Source organism: Stegodyphus dumicola, chromosome 6 (assembly GCF_044657685.1).
Source record: "Stegodyphus dumicola isolate Sdum_Otavi_A_Nest chromosome 6, ASM4465768v1".
Classification (NCBI taxonomy): Eukaryota; Metazoa; Arthropoda; class Arachnida; order Araneae; family Eresidae; genus Stegodyphus; species Stegodyphus dumicola.
This window is the reverse complement of record NC_140773.1, coordinates 41,008,541-41,026,482: the sequence shown is the minus strand read 5'-3', so window position 1 is coordinate 41,026,482 and position 17,942 is coordinate 41,008,541. Positions and strand designations below refer to the sequence as shown.

General features: G+C 29.6%; 2 protein-coding genes and 2 pseudogenes across 5 annotated transcripts in view; all 4 read left to right on the top strand.

Moving 5' to 3' along the window:
* The window catches only part of LOC118182489 (dual oxidase 2-like), a 156,319-nt gene that overhangs the window by 24,781 nt on the left and 113,596 nt on the right, over window positions 1–17,942 (top strand). The window contains exon 1 of one of the 4 annotated variants that reach the window (XM_035351837.2): window positions 3,460–3,643. The exons of the other annotated variants lie outside the window; for them this stretch is intronic. Within the exon in view, the coding sequence (XP_035207728.2) occupies window positions 3,622–3,643 (22 nt within the window). The 5' untranslated portion in view covers window positions 3,460–3,621. Of the gene's footprint in view, window positions 1–3,459; window positions 3,644–17,942 lie in introns of those variants that run through there. 4 annotated transcript variants of the gene reach the window in all.
* LOC146996727 (vacuolar protein-sorting-associated protein 25 pseudogene) lies at window positions 150–695 on the top strand (annotated as a pseudogene).
* LOC146996726 (vacuolar protein-sorting-associated protein 25 pseudogene) lies at window positions 1,391–2,044 on the top strand (annotated as a pseudogene).
* LOC146996725 (vacuolar protein-sorting-associated protein 25-like) lies at window positions 2,734–14,696 on the top strand. Its single transcript, XM_085818253.1, has one exon. It carries the CDS (start codon window positions 2,822–2,824, stop codon window positions 3,353–3,355), a length of 534 nt encoding a protein of 177 aa, XP_085674379.1. The 5' UTR covers window positions 2,734–2,821; the 3' UTR covers window positions 3,356–14,696.

The window sequence follows — 17,942 nt, the reverse complement described above, 5'->3', positions numbered from 1 at the left end:
GTGGGCAGAAAGACATGATATGTGCAGAAATCTACATATACTTTTGTCTGTCTGTCTGATAAATTATCTGATGAATGTCAGAATTGTATGCCTTTAGATTTTATTATGAACTTCTTTTATAGGTTTTAGTCGGAATATTTCGTGTTAAAATGGGAAACACTGATTTTGATTGGCCTTGGCAGTATAATTTTCCTCCTTTTTTTACTCTTCAGCCGAATACTGATACTTGCGCCAAGCAGTTTGAGGCGTGGAAAACTCTGATTCTAGATTATCACAAGACTAACAAGAAATATGTTTTAGATGTCACAGAAGCTCAGAATTCTTCTTTATTTTATAATAAGTCAATTCGTCGGAAGTTAGCTCTAAATGTGATATACTTGATCCTTGATGAATTACAAAAGCAAGGAAATGTCGAATGGTTTGATAAACAACGTCAACAGTGTTACTTTTTTTGGCGTACCCCAGAAGAATGGGGTAAAATGATATATGCATGGGCTGAAAATAATGGTTTGCTTAATTCTGTATGTACTTTATATGAAATAACTAATGGTGATGATGCTACCAATGAAGAGTTTTACGGCCTAGACCGAGGTGTATTGAAAAAAGCATTAGCTACTTTAGAAAAAGATGGCCATGCTGAATTAATTCTTGACGAAGAAAAGGATAGCAACATTTTGATTAAGGTGACGAGCTGAGCATATAAACTCAGTCAATCTTACTAGTTGTTTGGAAGTTGAAAGGTGAGCTCTGAACCCAAATTGTTCAGGGGGCAGTAAGGTGAGATAAGACTTCATTTTTTCCAGTAGAATTCTTTCAAAGACTTTGCTTAGGCTCGGGAGCAGACTTATTGGACGAAATACGTCTGGTTGAAGTTGATTTTTCCCCGGTTTGGGTATCATGATGATCTTTGCAACTTTCCAGGGTTTGGGGTAATAAGAGTTTGAAATGCAAGCATTGAAAACACTAGAAAATTTGGTGATAAAGTTACTCGGGAGATGTTTTAAGGTAATGTTAGTCTGCGGTTTACCACCCACGGCTACATCTTATAACGACACTGAACTTGCCACCACCCCTTTTTTTCACCGCCGCTAGTGCGGACCTCACTCTCTTTTTTCCGCCTCCGACACTTCCTTCCACCCTACTCTTTCTCCTCCCACCCGATCCTTATCAGAAGTGGAGTAAAAAGATGTTTCTACATCATGACACTCGAGAATAAAATACGATCTGTGTGTGTGTGCTACTAATATCAGCATTAGTTCTGTTTGAGTCACTTTCCTCCGAGAGGGCGAGTTTCCTGCTGAGTTTCTATTTTTCATACTACGAGTTTTTCGCTTGTGGGCAGAAAGACATGATATGTGCAGAAATCTACATATACTTTTGTCTGTCTGTCTGATAAATTATCTGATGAATGTCAGAATTGTATGCCTTTAGATTTTATTATGAACTTCTTTTATAGGTTTTAGCCGGAATATTTCGTGTTAAAATGGGAAACACTGATTTTGATTGGCCTTGGCAGTATAATTTTCCTCCTTTTTTTACTCTTCAGCCGAATACTGATACTCGCGCCAAGCAGTTTGAGGCGGGGAAAACTCTGTTTCTAGATTATCACAAGGCTAACAAGAAATATGTTTTAGATGTCACAGAAGCTCAGAATTCTTCTTTATTTTATAATAAGTCAATTCGTCGGAAGTTAGCTCTAAATGTGATATACTTGATCCTTGATGAATTACAAAAGCAAGGAAATGTCGAATGGTTTGATAAACAACGTCAACAGTGTTACGTTTTTTGGCGTACCCCAGAAGAATGGGGTAAAATGATATATGCATGGGCTGAAAATAATGGTTTGCTTAATTCTGTATGTTCTTTATATGAAATAACTAATGGTGATGATGCTACCAATGAAGAGTTTTACGGCCTAGACCGAGGTGTATTGAAAAAAGCATTAGCTACTTTAGAAAAAGATGGTCATGCTGAATTAATTCTTGACGAAGAAGAGGATAGCAACATTTTGATTAAGGTGACGAGCTGAGCATATAAACTCAGTCAATCTTACTAGTTGTTTGGAAGTTGAAAGGTGAGCTCTGAACCCAAATTGTTCAGGGGGCAGTAAGGTGAGATAAGACTTCATTTTTTCCAGTAGAATTCTTTCAAAGACTTTGCTTAGGCTCGGGAGCAGACTTATTGGACGAAATACGTCTGGTTGAAGTTGATTTTTCCCCGGTTTGGGTATCATGATGATCTTTGCAACTTTCCAGGGTTTGGGGTAGTAAGAGTTTGAAATGCAAGCATTGAAAACACTAGTAAATTTGGTGATAAAGTTACTCGGCAGATGTTTTAAGTTAATGTTAGTCTGCGGTTTACCACCCACGGCTACATCTTATAACGACACTGAACTTGCCACCACCCCTTTTTTTCACCGCCGCTAGTGCGGACCTCACTCTCTTTTTTCCGCCTCCGACACTTCCTTCCACTCTACTCTTTCTCCTCCCACCCGATCCTTATCAGAAGTCGAGTAAAAAGATGTTTCTACATCATGACACTCGAGAACAAAATACGATCTGTGTGTGTGTGTGTGCTACTAATATCAGCATTAGTTCTGTTTGAGTCACTTTCCTCCGAGAGGGCGAGTTTCCTGCTGAGTTTCTATTTTTCATACTACGAGTTTTTCGCTTGTGGGCAGAAAGACATGATATGTGCAGAAATCTACATATACTTTTGTCTGTCTGTCTGATAAATTATCTGATGAATGTCAGAATTGTATGCCTTTAGATTTTATTATGAACTTCTTTTATAGGTTTTAGCCGGAATATTTCGTGTTAAAATGGGAAACACTGATTTTGATTGGCCTTGGCAGTATAATTTTCCTCCTTTTTTTACTCTTCAGCCGAATACTGATACTCGCGCCAAGCAGTTTGAGGCGTGGAAAACTCTGATTCTAGATTATCACAAGGCTAACAAGAAATATGTTTTAGATGTCACAGAAGCTCAGAATTCTTCTTTATTTTATAATAAGTCAATTCGTCGGAAGTTAGCTCTAAATGTGATATACTTGATCCTTGATGAATTGCAAAAGCAAGGAAATGTCGAATGGTTTGATAAACAACGTCAACAGTGTTACGTTTTTTGGCGTACCCCAGAAGAATGGGGTAAAATGATATATGCATGGGCTGAAAATAATGGTTTGCTTAATTCTGTATGTACTTTATATGAAATAACTAATGGTGATGATGCTACCAATGAAGAGTTTTACGGCCTAGACCGAGGTGTATTGAAAAAAGCATTAGCTACTTTAGAAAAAGATGGTCATGCTGAATTAATTCTTGATGAAGAAATTGAAGGCGTCAAGTTTTTTTAATGTTCTTTGTGGTAATTATGTAACAGACTTTCAGCATATTTTGAAGATGTGCTAAGACAAGTGATTTATGTGCGATGTGTTTAAGACGAATGATTTCACTGAGGTACTGAGTTCATTGATATGGATATATGTAGAACTGTTTCCATTCTTTTAAGTGTGTTATCTTCTCCTTAGAATGTTGCATCTATATTTCTGAAACTGTATTCCTCATTGATTATATTACATGTGCTGTGCCATGTAGTCTTGTGTTCATTGTGAAATATATAATGAAGCATGGAATTCTTTTGAGTATGTATCCTCTTCATTGGCTCTAGAATTTATGGTATTTTTATGGTAATTAAGAAATATGCCAATTTCTAGTTCATTAGTATAAATAATTGTTTTAAAAATAATTAAATATAATTTTAGAAGTTGTCACTGTAATTCATGAAATAATTACTATCTTTAAAACATTTGTATAATTTATCTTGCATTTGTTGTCAGATTTTTATATACTGATATTATATGATTTTCATCTCGGTTATTTTATTTTACAATATGATTAAAAATTAATTTTTATGCTTGTGTGTTAGCTGATCAGCTTTCTTTTTAATATAGAGTATACCTGATAAATCAGTAACTTCTGATAAAATTGTTTCTCTTTTCTGTTATGTAGCAAAACTAACCAACTGTCTGCAGTTTATTTGTAAAGCTGTTGCAGCATTATTATATCAAAGAAGATGAAATTTTTTATCTTCAGCTAGATTTATATTCTTTTTTTTTTTTTTTTTTTTTTTTTTTTCTTCCAGTGTATTATTAACCGAGAAAAGCTGGTCTTTTTTTTTTTTTTTTTCCTCATTATCTTCATCTTGTGTAGAAATAAAAATACAAGATTATTTTCTTTTTGAGTAAGAAATTTCATATGGGAACTTTATAAGACCAGCCTGGGTTGTGAGGCTTTGTATGTCAACGGTTAATTTTGCATTTTGTTGCATGTAGAAGTATGAAACATTATCAGATTTTATAGCTATTTTGCAATATGTAGTAATATTTTTTTAATGTATTTTTATATGATTGCAATTTCATCTGTGTGCAGAAATTTTTTAAAATTATTTTTAATTTATTTATGAAGCAAGCATAATTATTTATTTAATGAGGAAAAAGAGCATGTTATATATATATAGGGAAATTAAAGTAAATTTAATTGTTGAAGTATTGGCATGCTTCATGATCTCCTACTTCAGGGGTTAAAATCTCTTCAATTTAAGAATTTTATTGCAATTTATAATTTTCTGTTTAATCCTAGTAATACGGGATTACACACAGGATTTGGTGATGACAAGATGATCAGTAAACGAGTCATTTTGGTGTTGCTGAATATTTTCAAAATTGCACCAAGGCCGTACCGTATACTAGGATTTTACCGAATTTTCTTTCCTCTAATGATGGTCAAGGTATATTACATTTAATATTTACAAAGTAATAAATTTTGCACTCCTTTATAAAACTCTTGAAGAAGGTCTGCCTTTCCAAGAAATACTGATGTATTTTAAAAATATGTCTGAAAAAGGCTGTAGAGACAGCTTTAGTGAAGAACAAGCATTGCTGAATCTTTTACAACTTTTTTTCTTTCTACGATTACCTAACCTTAATTATTCTATTTCATTGAAGTAAATGTCCGCAATTACTATAACTTTGAAGACTCAAGAAATAAATTATTCTCTCTCTGTAACTTATACTTGTGGTGTAGGTTATGAATAAAAACTACAGTACAGAGTCCATCTTAATTGTTGGAACTTCAATGATTTCAAATTTTGGACGTTTCCGGATTTTAGGTCATCAGTTTCTAGTAAGATGACATGTAAACAAGATAGCATTGGGGCTTCATTTATTGTTTAAGTCAGACAAAAAATTACTAACCCCCCTCCCTGCCCTTCATAACCATTCAAGGGCCAAAAGTATGAATGTTGCCAACATCAGCATGCTTTCACAGTGTAATTCCCTAGCTAGCAGGTATTAGAAAGCAACATGCAGAACTCTTAGCCAGAAGAGAAAAAAACTGCATTTATGATACACTTTTTTTAAATGGTTGAATATGCTATTCTGCATTCCTGAACTTTTTTATTCTTATGGTTGTGTGGTTTTTATTGCTATTATCATCATCATATTTTTTTTTTCTCCCTTTGTTGTTGGTCTGAATATTAGATGTCTGTATTTTGGGCTTTGTACTGTATTGATTTTGTGGGCAGTCAGAAACCAGGTTACCTCTCTTCAAAAGCAAAGGATTTTTTCTGCAAAATGGAAGAAGGGATAACATTTTTTGTGCCAAATTTTTATTTAAAATCTATACCAAAGTAAAGTTGTATTTTTGCCGAATTTTTAATTTTATGTGTACGTGTTTCTCTTACAGTTGATTAGAATTAGAGACATAAATTTGTATTTTAGTGCATTACCATTACATACCAATATTGTTTCATAAAGAAAAATTCATTTAATTTTTATTATATTGATCTAAATAGTCATATTCAGTGAGCAGTGTTGTTTCTGTGGTTATTTGTCTGATACAGTGTAAGCAGACTGAAGAATTTAATGTTGTTATTAAAAATGAAGACATGAGAAGATATCCTTTCAGCAGTTACTATATTGGAAAATCAAAATAATTTTTATAATGGTTTAAAGTTAGCTGTTGTGAATAATTTTTATGAAGGTTTGATTGGAAGCATTTTTTAATTATAAATTTCTCTTTTACTTATATCACAGAGTATGCTGAAAATAAAGTTTAGATTTGAAGCAAAACATTCTGATTTTTGAATTGTTAATAGATTATTCATATCCTTCTTTAGGTCAACTATGTATGTAATTTTATAAAAATACCACGATATCTCTTATTTTAACATACTGAATATGTTCATAACTTCTTAAATAACTTATTTTTATTTAAACAGATAATGGAATCTTCACTTTTTTATACAGAAAATGCCATCCAACCAAAAGAAAGAGCTTACTCAAAAAGCCTATTTATTCTACATTTTAATGGAAAATCATAAGTTACTTTTTATTTAAAAAATTTTGTATTGATATATTTGGCTTAGCATATTTTTTATTGATGAAACCTGAAATATAACAACCTTTTGTTATATTTCAGCTTTTGAGGTACCAAATAAAAGAAATTATTAACATATTGAAGGAAAACATTTCAGTTTGAAATTTTAGGTTAGATAAAATGAAACTTTGATATTGGTTGTATTAAAAGGCACCATGTATTTCAGATGCATTATCACCAACCCATTATAGTATCTTCCTACTTTATTAGCTAAAGCTCGCCTTAACTATTATGTTGTATTTCTATTTTGGTGATGTAGAGATATCTGCATTAGTTACAGAACTCTATTAACAGAGGACCTTGGTCCTAATATGGTGAAGTGATTTCAAGTATGTTGTCATCCATAATATGATGTATTAGAATTTGAACTAGATATTTCAAACAATACCAAGAAATAGATCAATTACAAGTGTACTTTATGTGGGAATCAAGTTAATTTTTTATAACATCTCTGTATGTCTACATATTTTATTTCCAGACAGTTAAATGTGTATGATGGGTACAAGTATGTGCATGAATATTGCTCAAATTCAATGTAAATGTAGGACATTACCTCAATTACTGTTTTGTTTTGGAAAGATGGATTGATTTGTTTTACTGCTAATTATTTTATCTATCATTTTCTGACTGTGAATGTTCTGTGACTGAAAAAAAAGTTAGATTTTTTTTAAACTTTGCAAAATCAAATTTGAATAAGTTTCTGAAATTGATTTCACTTGTAACATTTCTCGACTAATTGAAATCTATTTATTTAAGCAATATATACCTGTAGTCTCTTTCTTTTGTTATCTTGTGTGTAATTTAACACTTAAGAGTATTGTAAGTAATGTTTGTCAGATATTTTAAATTTCTACTTGACGACTGATTTGATTGATCTTAATAGGGGAAGCACATCTGTTTCATACTAACTGAGCAGGTTTAATGTTATTTTCAGTTACTTTTTCAAATCCTATTTGAAACACCATGTTTAAAAAATATATGTTTCTTTATGAAACACTGAAAAGTTTTATTACTAATTTGTGTTAAGGAATCGCTATAATATATGACCATATTATTAGATTCATTAGTATACTCGCAATTATCTAATTTATGTAACATTTATATTTTAGGAAATGTGTCTTAAAATAATAAGTATCCATACCTAAAGGATAAAAAATACTGTATGAAAATTTATAGAAATGTTACCATATTTCAAATTATATATATGCATATATATAGGAGGATTTAAAACTATAGAAACAAACTTCTAGGAGGGTTAGGGTGCACCTTGACAACTTGGAATCAAATAGCACTGCAGAGTCAAAAATGCAGTTTTAATGAGATAAGGGGTGAACAGTCAAAAACACTTGTGAGAATGAAATTGTAAATTATCTCTAAATAAAGAGTTTTCCCATCCATTATTGGCTTGTCATTCCTATATCCTTGTTTATCTTGTAGCTGATCAGATGTAGTAGGGAGAAAAATTTGTTGGAATTCATCTTGTTCCTAAACTGCCATTTAAAGATCGTAATAAGTCCTCATTTTCCTGACGAGGAAGGTTTCTGATATTTCGTAATGGCGTAAGGCATGGAATTTTGAATGTACTGAAATGCATTGGGCGTTTTGAAATCCTGCATCTTAATGGCTTCTGCGAATGTCCAATGGAAGACTGGCTTATTTCAGAGCGTCCAAGATTCCAAGCAGTGCAGCATTATGAAATTTCGAACTATTTCATTATTGGGAAAGTCAGACTTATTTTGAGCTTATAGTCTTTAAATGTTAATTCGAGATCATGGTGTATTCATATTTTCCACTCTAACACTTTTGCAGATAGCTGTTGAGAGTTTTCCTGTGACAGCCCCTAATTTCCCCCCATCTCGTTACAATTGTATTGCTATGCAATTCCAAGTCGTCTAGGTGTACCCTCCTCTCCTTGAAGTTTCTTTCTCTAGTTTTAAATCACCTTATATAGATTTTAAATTAGAATGCTGGTTGTGAGCTCTAGCCATTTCACTCATTAGTTTTTACTGAAAGTTTATTTCGAATATACAGTCATAGTTTTATCATAATAAAATGCATATTAACTTATAATAGTTCCTCTTTTGAATTAAGTTAATGAATTTTTATTCATATGCTATTCTGGGGAAAAAAATATTGTATTGTGCATAAATTCATGTCTTGTTCCCCATATGTATTTCTTTAAAAATAAAATTGTAGTATGCTGTAAATATTAAATAAATTATCAGAAATCAAATTCATCCTCTGAAAACTATGTTAACATTTATAATTCTAGTTAAATTGTTACGGACGTATCCATTTCATTGGGTGGAACTTAAAGGATATTGTTAATAACTGTTAATGGTATTAAATATTTTATTTTAAGCATGTAAATTCAATTTTCAATATTTATTTTAATGCTGTTTAAGAATTTGGAGGAGGAAATGTCAAAAATTATTTCAAGCAACATTTATAATCCTAGCTGAGCTGTTGCAGACATATCCATTTCATCAGCTGGAACTTAAAGTATATTGTTAGTAACTATTAATGGTATTAAATATTTTAAGTATGTAAACTCAGTATTTAATTTAATGTTGTTTAAGAATTTGAAAGAAGTCAAAAAAAGAAGTTTTCAGTAAAGTGCCTAATTTTTTCTTTTTGTAGAAAAATAATTGCAAGTATAATGCATTGATTTTATTTTTAATTATATTGTCAGAATTCTGGCTTTTTGGAATTTATGAAAAATTCTGTCTTAGTTTATTGCTCTTGCTGTTTAAAAAATATCAGTTTACTTTGAGAGATTGCTGTGCTGTTTCACAAACTGCATTGATTTTTTAATTAATCATTAAAAACAGAATAATATTTAATATTGCTTTTTATTAATCAGGATGGGAATAATCCAAAGGATTTACTATAGTTAATTAAAAAACCATTAATAGTGAACATTGATTTTTTTTTAATTTAAATAATATTAAGCACGTAAAAAGAAACTGCTGTTTGACACTGAAAACTTTATTAAAATAATATGGAGATATATGAATATAATAGTTTCGTTTACTTTATAATACTGTAGCTAATTTTTCAACTGTAAGTTATCTAGATTTTTTAATTTAATCATTTGTTCTTTAATTACTTTGTTGCCTAGATATACTACTTGTGTGTGGAAGTGTATATAAATCAATGAAGGAAATATGAATTGCAGTATTAAATTTTTATTTATTTTGCTGCATTTAAAAGATGTGTTTTATTTAAGTTTACAGGAAAAACATTTAGTATTTTATAAAAAAAATTATGATTATATTTATTTCAGATTAAACATATGTTATTGTTGTTTTAAACATACCTATGTATTAGTGCCAAAGTGCCAACCAGCTTAATAAAGTTTGGCAAATTTTATGAAAGTCAAAAAACAGTGAGTGACCTTTTTGTTGTAAAAAATGGTTTATTATGTGCATATTATGTATGTTTCAACTATATTTCCAAAAAGCAATCAATAATTGTTTTATAAGTGGGTCATTCTTTTTCACTTTTGGTTGAAATTTTATGGTGACCGAGAGAGTGGTGATTGAGAAGAGATTCAAAACATTGTTCGTTTAGCAGTTTTGCAGCAAAATACTGTATTCATGCAAAAATTGTACCCAGCTTTCTTCCTTCTGCAGGCAAATTCCACAAGCACATATTTTCAAATTGGTTTTAAAACAAAAAGTAATCATGATTTGTCCATAAAAATGGTTGAAAATACAACAACTGGGAAGGGGAGGGTGTGAATACAAAAATGGCAACGTTGGTTCTTAAAACTGAGGAAGTGTCATGTGCATGGTTGCTTGAAAAGTTATGTATGGCAAGTTTGGCTCCTTTTTATAACTTTGGTAATTTCCTCTAAAGTGGTTACAATAACATGTAAGTACTATTTTAAATTAATATAAAAACTGCATGTGTAAAAGTGTTTTTATTTTATTAATTTTAGATATATTATTTGATTAAACCAACCAGTTCCATTATCTGGTTAAAGACTTAATGAATTGTTAGCTCTGCAGTGCTCGTGTAGTTAGTTGTCTTTATACATGTACCATTTTTATCTTGTATGGTTCTCATATTTCACAAAATTAATGCCTTTGAAGAGCTTAACTATTCTTTGTGTATGTATAATAGTTATGTTATGAATGATATTGCTCGATGAACTTACAGACTTTGTACTTTTAGCTTGTGTCATTGCAAACTAAAGCAGGTGTCATAATGTGAAGAAATGCTGTATTTATATTAAATGCAAAATGAGAGTTATGTTAAAAGTACTGCAGTCCAGTTTACTTTAAAATATAATGTAATGCCTTTTTCTATATCGAAAAAAAGTATAAGTCATAAAAGAAATAGGTATAAATAGGTTTTTTAGTTTCTGTAAATAAATGATGCAGGAAACTAGTATTACTCTTAGCTAATGCTAGAAAATGATTGTTCTGAGTAATACACAAGTAAGTAGCAGCCATCAGTTTGCACTAGAAAAGCTTAGTTTTGTATTATTTATTTGTTACAGTCAAAAGTCTTTAATCCGGACTTGGCAATTCCGGATTATCAGTTTTTCCGGATTATAGATCATCAATTTAAATCTGGTAAGATGGCATGCAGAAATTATAAAATTAAAAATATGAAACTGTAATTTTTGAAATAAAGAGCAATTATGATTTAAGTTTACCAAAAAGTTTACCAAAAAGAAAGCTTAATATTTATTTGTTTACTTTATTAAACATTTCTTTCAACGCGCGCATGCATAAAGCATACATTACACATAGTCGAAATTAGAAAATTGCAACCAGAAAACTATTTGATGTGTATTCGGGATATTTATAAGACAAGGAATTTGATTTAAATCATATCAAAGATGGAGTACATCGAGATGAAATACATTTAGTAAGGAATTATAAGCTGAATAAAATAAAAACATCTGCCCTGAAAATAAGGTTAGTGTTGACAGATCAACTTCCAGTTCATTGCGCACCGCGACCTATTTTGTCTTTCATATATTATCAGAGGAAAATATATTTTACAAATAGAATGATTTAAAATTCTTTTCATTAACTATTTATTCTGTTATTGCAGTTTGGCAAATTGTCAGTTCTTTGAAATACTGCAGTTTCATGTGGGATAAAACCATCGAGTTATTTTTCAAATTAACTACGGAGTGTGTAACCAATGTACATATTTATTAATACTGTATATTTTCATTTTATATGTTAATAATATCTGATGTAAATTTTATAACTAATTCATCTTTTTTATAATAAGCCTAACTGGTAATTTTTATAAATATTTGTGGTGTTCAATTAACAAAATATATTTCTAACATAATGTAATATTTGTCTTAATACAGAATAATTGTTTGAGAATTGCTTAACAATAATTATATTTTTAAGTAATAGTGATGAGAGTAACAAAATATTTTTGATTATGGAATTCAAATTAGATTTGTTATATATAATTAATATATCACGTAATATTTTGATTAATTAAGGTGTAAACCTAGCAGAAATATATTGAAGAATCAGAAAATTCTAATGAAATTGATTCAAAATTTTACATATTTGTTTTATTCCTTCAATAAGTGCAGTTATTTGAAAGACTGCTGTCCAGTTGTTTAAATATAGAAAAAGTATCTTGTAGATATATGCCATGGTGCAGGTTCTAACTTTAAAATTATGAGCAACTTTAATGATTACATTAAGGAAATTTCAAAAACAGAGCTATGTGAATAAAATCTAATATGAAACTATTCTTACGTAGTAATGTTAGTTGCTGATAATAATTATTGCATGCTTCATGGGAACTGGCTTACTATATACCTAAAGATTGTAGAATAAATATTTTAACACCCAGGTCTTTTAACATCGCAATATGCACTTACGACTTAGTTTTATTAATGCTTCTGCTTTAGTGATTTCAAATTATTCAAGCAACAACAAAATAAATAAATAAATAAATAAATTTCTTAAGTATTTTACCAAATTAAGAAAAATTATTTTTAGTTTGCTTCAGGGAAAACTTAAGTTATTATTTTAGGGAAGATGTAATTTATTTTGTGGTTTATAAAAACATGTGTTTGTAGGGTTATAAAATGAACATCCAAGTTAATGCAACAGTTACACTAAAATTTTACTATTTTTTTACTAAGAATTGCCATAAATAGCAGGGATGTTAGATAATTACATCTAATATAATATAATTAATATAAATTATTTAATTCTTTGCATCATTGTGTTTTATTTTATTTGTTCTTCAGATCTTTTTTAGTTCCATAGTATATGATTGCATTTTACTTACTTTTTTTTTTCGAATTTTGATAGCCATCTAAGTAGAAAATTAATGTACTTTGATCAGTTTCTTTTGAAATTTCTTTAGCTAGTTCTTTTAAATTTATATCATTATCTCATAAAACTGACAGGCTTTAAAAAATGCTATTTACTGCAGAAATATGAGTTTTGCAGTATATGAGTTACGCTATTACTGCAGGAATACGAGTTTTGCAGCGTATGAGTTATGCTATTACTGCAGGAATATGAGTTTTGCAATTTAAATTTGCTTTTTATGTATTTTTTCTTACTCATCTTTTAAAATTTTAGTTACATAAAATCAAAAAAATAACAAATTTTTATTTGACATGAAAAATGAGAAAAAAAAATGAAGATTGATTCTGAAGCATTTTCTTCTCATTATGTATACTTGTTGATGAATTATTGTAAATACTGTGCATCTCTCTGGTGCTTATCTGATTGTTTTACAAGTGTTTACTTATTATGTGACATAACTGTTGTGTCTCATAACTTTAATTCTTAAGTAGGTGCACTGGTAAAATCACACAAATGGAATATAGGGTCAGCAGTGACCTTGCTTTCTTTTTTTGAAATATTAATATACCAAGAATCAGACAGCTAAAAATTTGATTTCTTCTAAACTCAGAATGGTACTTTAAGATGATATATAAGAAGAGATAATTTTAGAAGAAAATACTTCCTGCATTCAGCTTCATACCCTTTTCTCCCAACAAATGAAATTGATGTGATGCAATGCACTTACATAAGGATTAGAAATTGTTTCTTGTTTCAAACATATTTTCGTATTGGAGACATATATGTTTCAAAATGTTTCTCTCTTTATGCTCATTCAGAGCAGATTAGAACATTGTAATTAATTGATGGATTTTTAAACTAAATTCATACAAAACATGATAATGTACATTCAAAAAATAGAGATATGGGATGCTAATAATATGTTAGTTGTATTTAATTTGGATAAATGAAAAACATTGCTACTTGTTTTTAGAGTAGAATTTTCTCTAAGCAAATTTTAAATTTCTGGATGCATACATTAAAATTACTGCTAAGATTATTTATTAAAAACAGTTTTCTAAGATTGTTGTATTTTTCCAATTTTTTAAATCTATTTATATTCATTATATAAATACTAGTTTCATATTTTTATATTTCATTTATACCATATGCATAACATGGAGAATTATGTTGTATAAAACTGCATAACTGATCCTATAGTTTTGATTTTCAAAAATGTAAATGTTATGTGTCACTCATTCTAACATTTCAAATGTTAAGAATTTTTTTTTAAAAAATTACTTTTTAATACTTTTGATGTTTTCCAGAACAGTTATGAAAGAGTTTTTAAGTAGAATTTTTTGTTTTTTAATAGTTTAATTTAGAGCTTTGCCAGCAAGATTGAGCCTGTTTAAGAAGTGTTAAATGTGCCTATAAATGAAAAAAATTCCTACTAGGAGCTGTTTAGTATTTATTTTTTCTATTATCTGAATATTAATTTTTTTATTTATTTTGCCTCTTTATTAACCTAAAATCATGAAGCATATTTCACAGAGAATCATTTTTTTTAGGTTTTTATTGTGATATTTATTACTCTTTTTTTATGATTATAATATAAAATTATTTGCCTGAGAATTTATTATATTAAGTTGAGAAATATATAAATTTTATAGAATTTTCTGAATAGTTTTATAAGAGTATATCATATAAAAAGAAAAAATAAGAATGAATGTAATTAATGTTTTTCTTTTTAGAAAAACAAAGCTTAACTGTGATGTTTATCATTTTTGGTACATTTCCAAACTGCATGATTGTGAAACTCATGAACATGAACTATTGTAATAACTGTAATGTAGTGTAGTGTTTTTGTTACCAAGTGATTTTGTTTTAAACATTGTATTTCTAAAGGAATGCTATTTTTTATAATTTTCTTTGCTTTGGAAATAAAAATGCTTTTTCATTGCCATTTTGATCTCTTTATTAATTTATAATATGTTTTGCTTCCTTTGTAAATGCCATGTAAAACATTTGTTTCTGTATGTTTCCTTCAGTAACTGTAATCATTCAAATGGTAAATCAATATATGAACATCTCCTTTATTGCTAAAAAGCTTACTTAAAAATTTATATTTTCATTAATTACAAATGTTTAAATATAGGAGTAATTGTTAAAAATATTTGTATTAATTTAAGGTTACCATTCTTTGGATGAGGAAATTTAAGACATTTTATGAAAAATGAGTTTCATGTTGAAAACATCTGCGGCCTGTAATTTAAAATAATGTTGCACCTTGTAGGACAGATAAATGTGTGAAGAAATAGTATTGTCATTAATAAATAAACAAATTACTGTCATTCTGCTACAGGTTTGTAGCGAATCATCATGAAAATTACCTGATTTTATAAAAAAAAAAAATGCTTATATCCCAGTAAAAACATTATTCATGTTTCATGGAATCCTGTTCCCAGCTTCTGTAAATTAATAATTTCAACTGCTGTAAGTATTCATTTAAAAATCCTGGACATTTTTCAATTCAGGTCACAACTCTGGACATAATTACAAATCCATGACTGTCCAAATCGATCTTGGATGTTTAATAAATGAATATTATTTCAGATTATTTTTCAAGTATATTAAACCCCCTTCAACACGAACTCACTTAAGGCGAACCCTCGGTTTACACAAATAAAATTTCGGTCCTGACATCAGTATATTATCTTATAGGATGTTTCATCAGTTAATGTGAATTTCAGTTAGCAAGAATTGAAAATTGTTTTTTAGTTTGTTGCATCATTAGATTTTATCATTTAACACAAACTTTCAAAGTTTTTTATACTTTTTTTCCTGTTTCTCTACTAGGGTTGTGTTAAAAAATGTTCCTGCCCATTCAGTTGAAAACATAACCAGCACAAGTAACCTTTCTCAGCAATCATGATCATCGTGTCAACAATGAGTTTCAGTCGCATTAATGATGAACTTTATTCAACGAATACAATTCTGTGTTCAGATATGCTTTTTTATTCTTTAAAATTTTGCTAATGTGAATAAATGTTAAATTTCGAGTAATTCTGAATTAATTAGATAAAATGACTTGCCTGTCTTTTTCCAATGGCCAGCAGTGTGAGTTAGCGTCTTCTCTTCTTCCTAAAACTCAGTTATGACACAGCTCACTAAATAAATAATTCAGGTTAAAATTAAAATGAATTGCATTTAAAATAAAATATTTGCCACTTTTAACAGACCTGTAAATGACACTCGTAACTTTCAGAATGCAACAAACAACATTAAACTGCAGGCATTAAAAGAGGCATTCATAGCCAAGAGGAAGAAGACAGGCATAGATCTGTAAACAAAACTAAAAATCCTTGAGGAAGGTTGGTTGGCCGTACTGTTTCGAAAGACACTTGATTTCACCATTAGTGATTTGTGATGAAGTAAATAAAGTTGATGATGAAGGAACAAACAAATGGTTACATGAAATTTAATCAAGTGAGAGAAAAGTATACCTTGTGTGATGTCTACAATATGGGCAAAAATGGTCTTTTTTTTATAATCTTTTACTAAGTCATACTCTTGGAATAAAAGATGTCACCGGTTATCAGTAAATCTGAGAAACCACATTTCTTTAAACCTTGTTGTATTATTGCAGTTATGAAAGAGGTTTTATCGCAAGTGACTTGTGAGAGATGCAATTTGCATTACTGAAAAGGAGATGGAAATGCCAACTTGGAGTGTTCTGGGCTCAAATAAAAGCTGTCACTGCACCCTGGAAATCCATGTCATAACAATGCATACAAAACTATTTTAGCAGAGCCTGAAGACATAAAGATGCTAATCCTGTTCATGAGTTAGATGGTGATAACGATACCACTTCACCTGACGAATGGAATAGTCTGCATGATGTTGTATACCCTTATGCTAGTTTTGAGGAGTGTTTTATTGCAGATGGCAATGTTGCTATGTCTTCTGCAGTGGAATTTGATGTGCAAAGAAGTTGTGTCTGAGGTGCAAAAACTGCCATCGGAAGAAAGTGAGGAGGACAGTATTATTCTGCCCACCTGCCAGAAAATGCTACACACTTTGGACATTGTAGAGTGTTTTGCTACAACATCTGAATTGACTACTTTTTTTTATGGAGTTGGCTATGAAGTCACCAGGCATTTTGTCCCTGTCTGTGACAGCAAAATATACTGGAATTTTTTACCCAGAAATGATCTTTGAATGCATTTTAAGTTAATGCTAAGTAATTAATTATAGTACTGTTTGTAATGTTTTCTATGATGACATACATAGGATATTGTAGTACCTATGTAACTATATACTCTAAATAATTAATGTGTAGAAAAATTATTCAAGCATAAAATCTGAGACCTCAGTTTACTGGAATCTTAACATGAAATCTTGATTTTCCAGTGCTTTCAGATTTGCATTAATGAGGGTTTACTTTAAATTTATGTTTAAATGCTTATCTATATCTTCAAAATTGTGAATGTGAAATTTAACCTATTCTATTCTAGCAAAGCATTTTATAGATTAATTTCAAAATTGGTTCAGTAAATTTTTCATGTTTTATTTCAGATAACATAGCTAAAATTCTCATGTCTGGGAACAGCAAATGCACATTGGTGATTGTGTATTAATAATTGAAATAATAAAATACACCTATCATTTTTAAAAGTTGTTGCACAAAAAAATATGGACTGAATATTTCTTAGCAATAAGTTATTTAATTAGTACATAAGTTATTCCATTGAAGCTGGGAAAGGAAATTTTGACAGGCATAGTTATAATTTATTTTTAGTATCGTTCAGCAGTACAGCACAATTTGCATGAATTTTAGAAGAAGCATACCTATCAGTAGTTTTGTTAACAAAACATGGTATTGGTGAATTGAATTTCTTCCCTTAAAATGCTCTTCTGAAAATTGCATCTATCTTATATGTGTAACTTAACATTTAAATTCTTTGCTTCCAGTGCAGGTAGAAAGAAGCTACTTTGTTGGCCCATAACTTCAGAATACTAAACGTTATTGTGTGTTGAAGCATATTTTTCAGTTATGCCTAACGTACAAAAGAAATTCCTATAAAATCTGCTTTTTTATTAAAATATTTCAATTTTTGCATGTAGTATATAAATTCTACTTTTCTATATGAACTGAAAATAACTTATTTTTGCAATACAAATGAAAATAAATGGAGTATTATTAATAATA

What these genes read in the sequence shown, in the direction of transcription:
- LOC146996725 (XM_085818253.1), top strand. Translation starts at nt 2,822, where the DNA reads ATGGGAAACACTGATTTTGATTGGCCTTGGCAGTATAATTTTCCTCCT.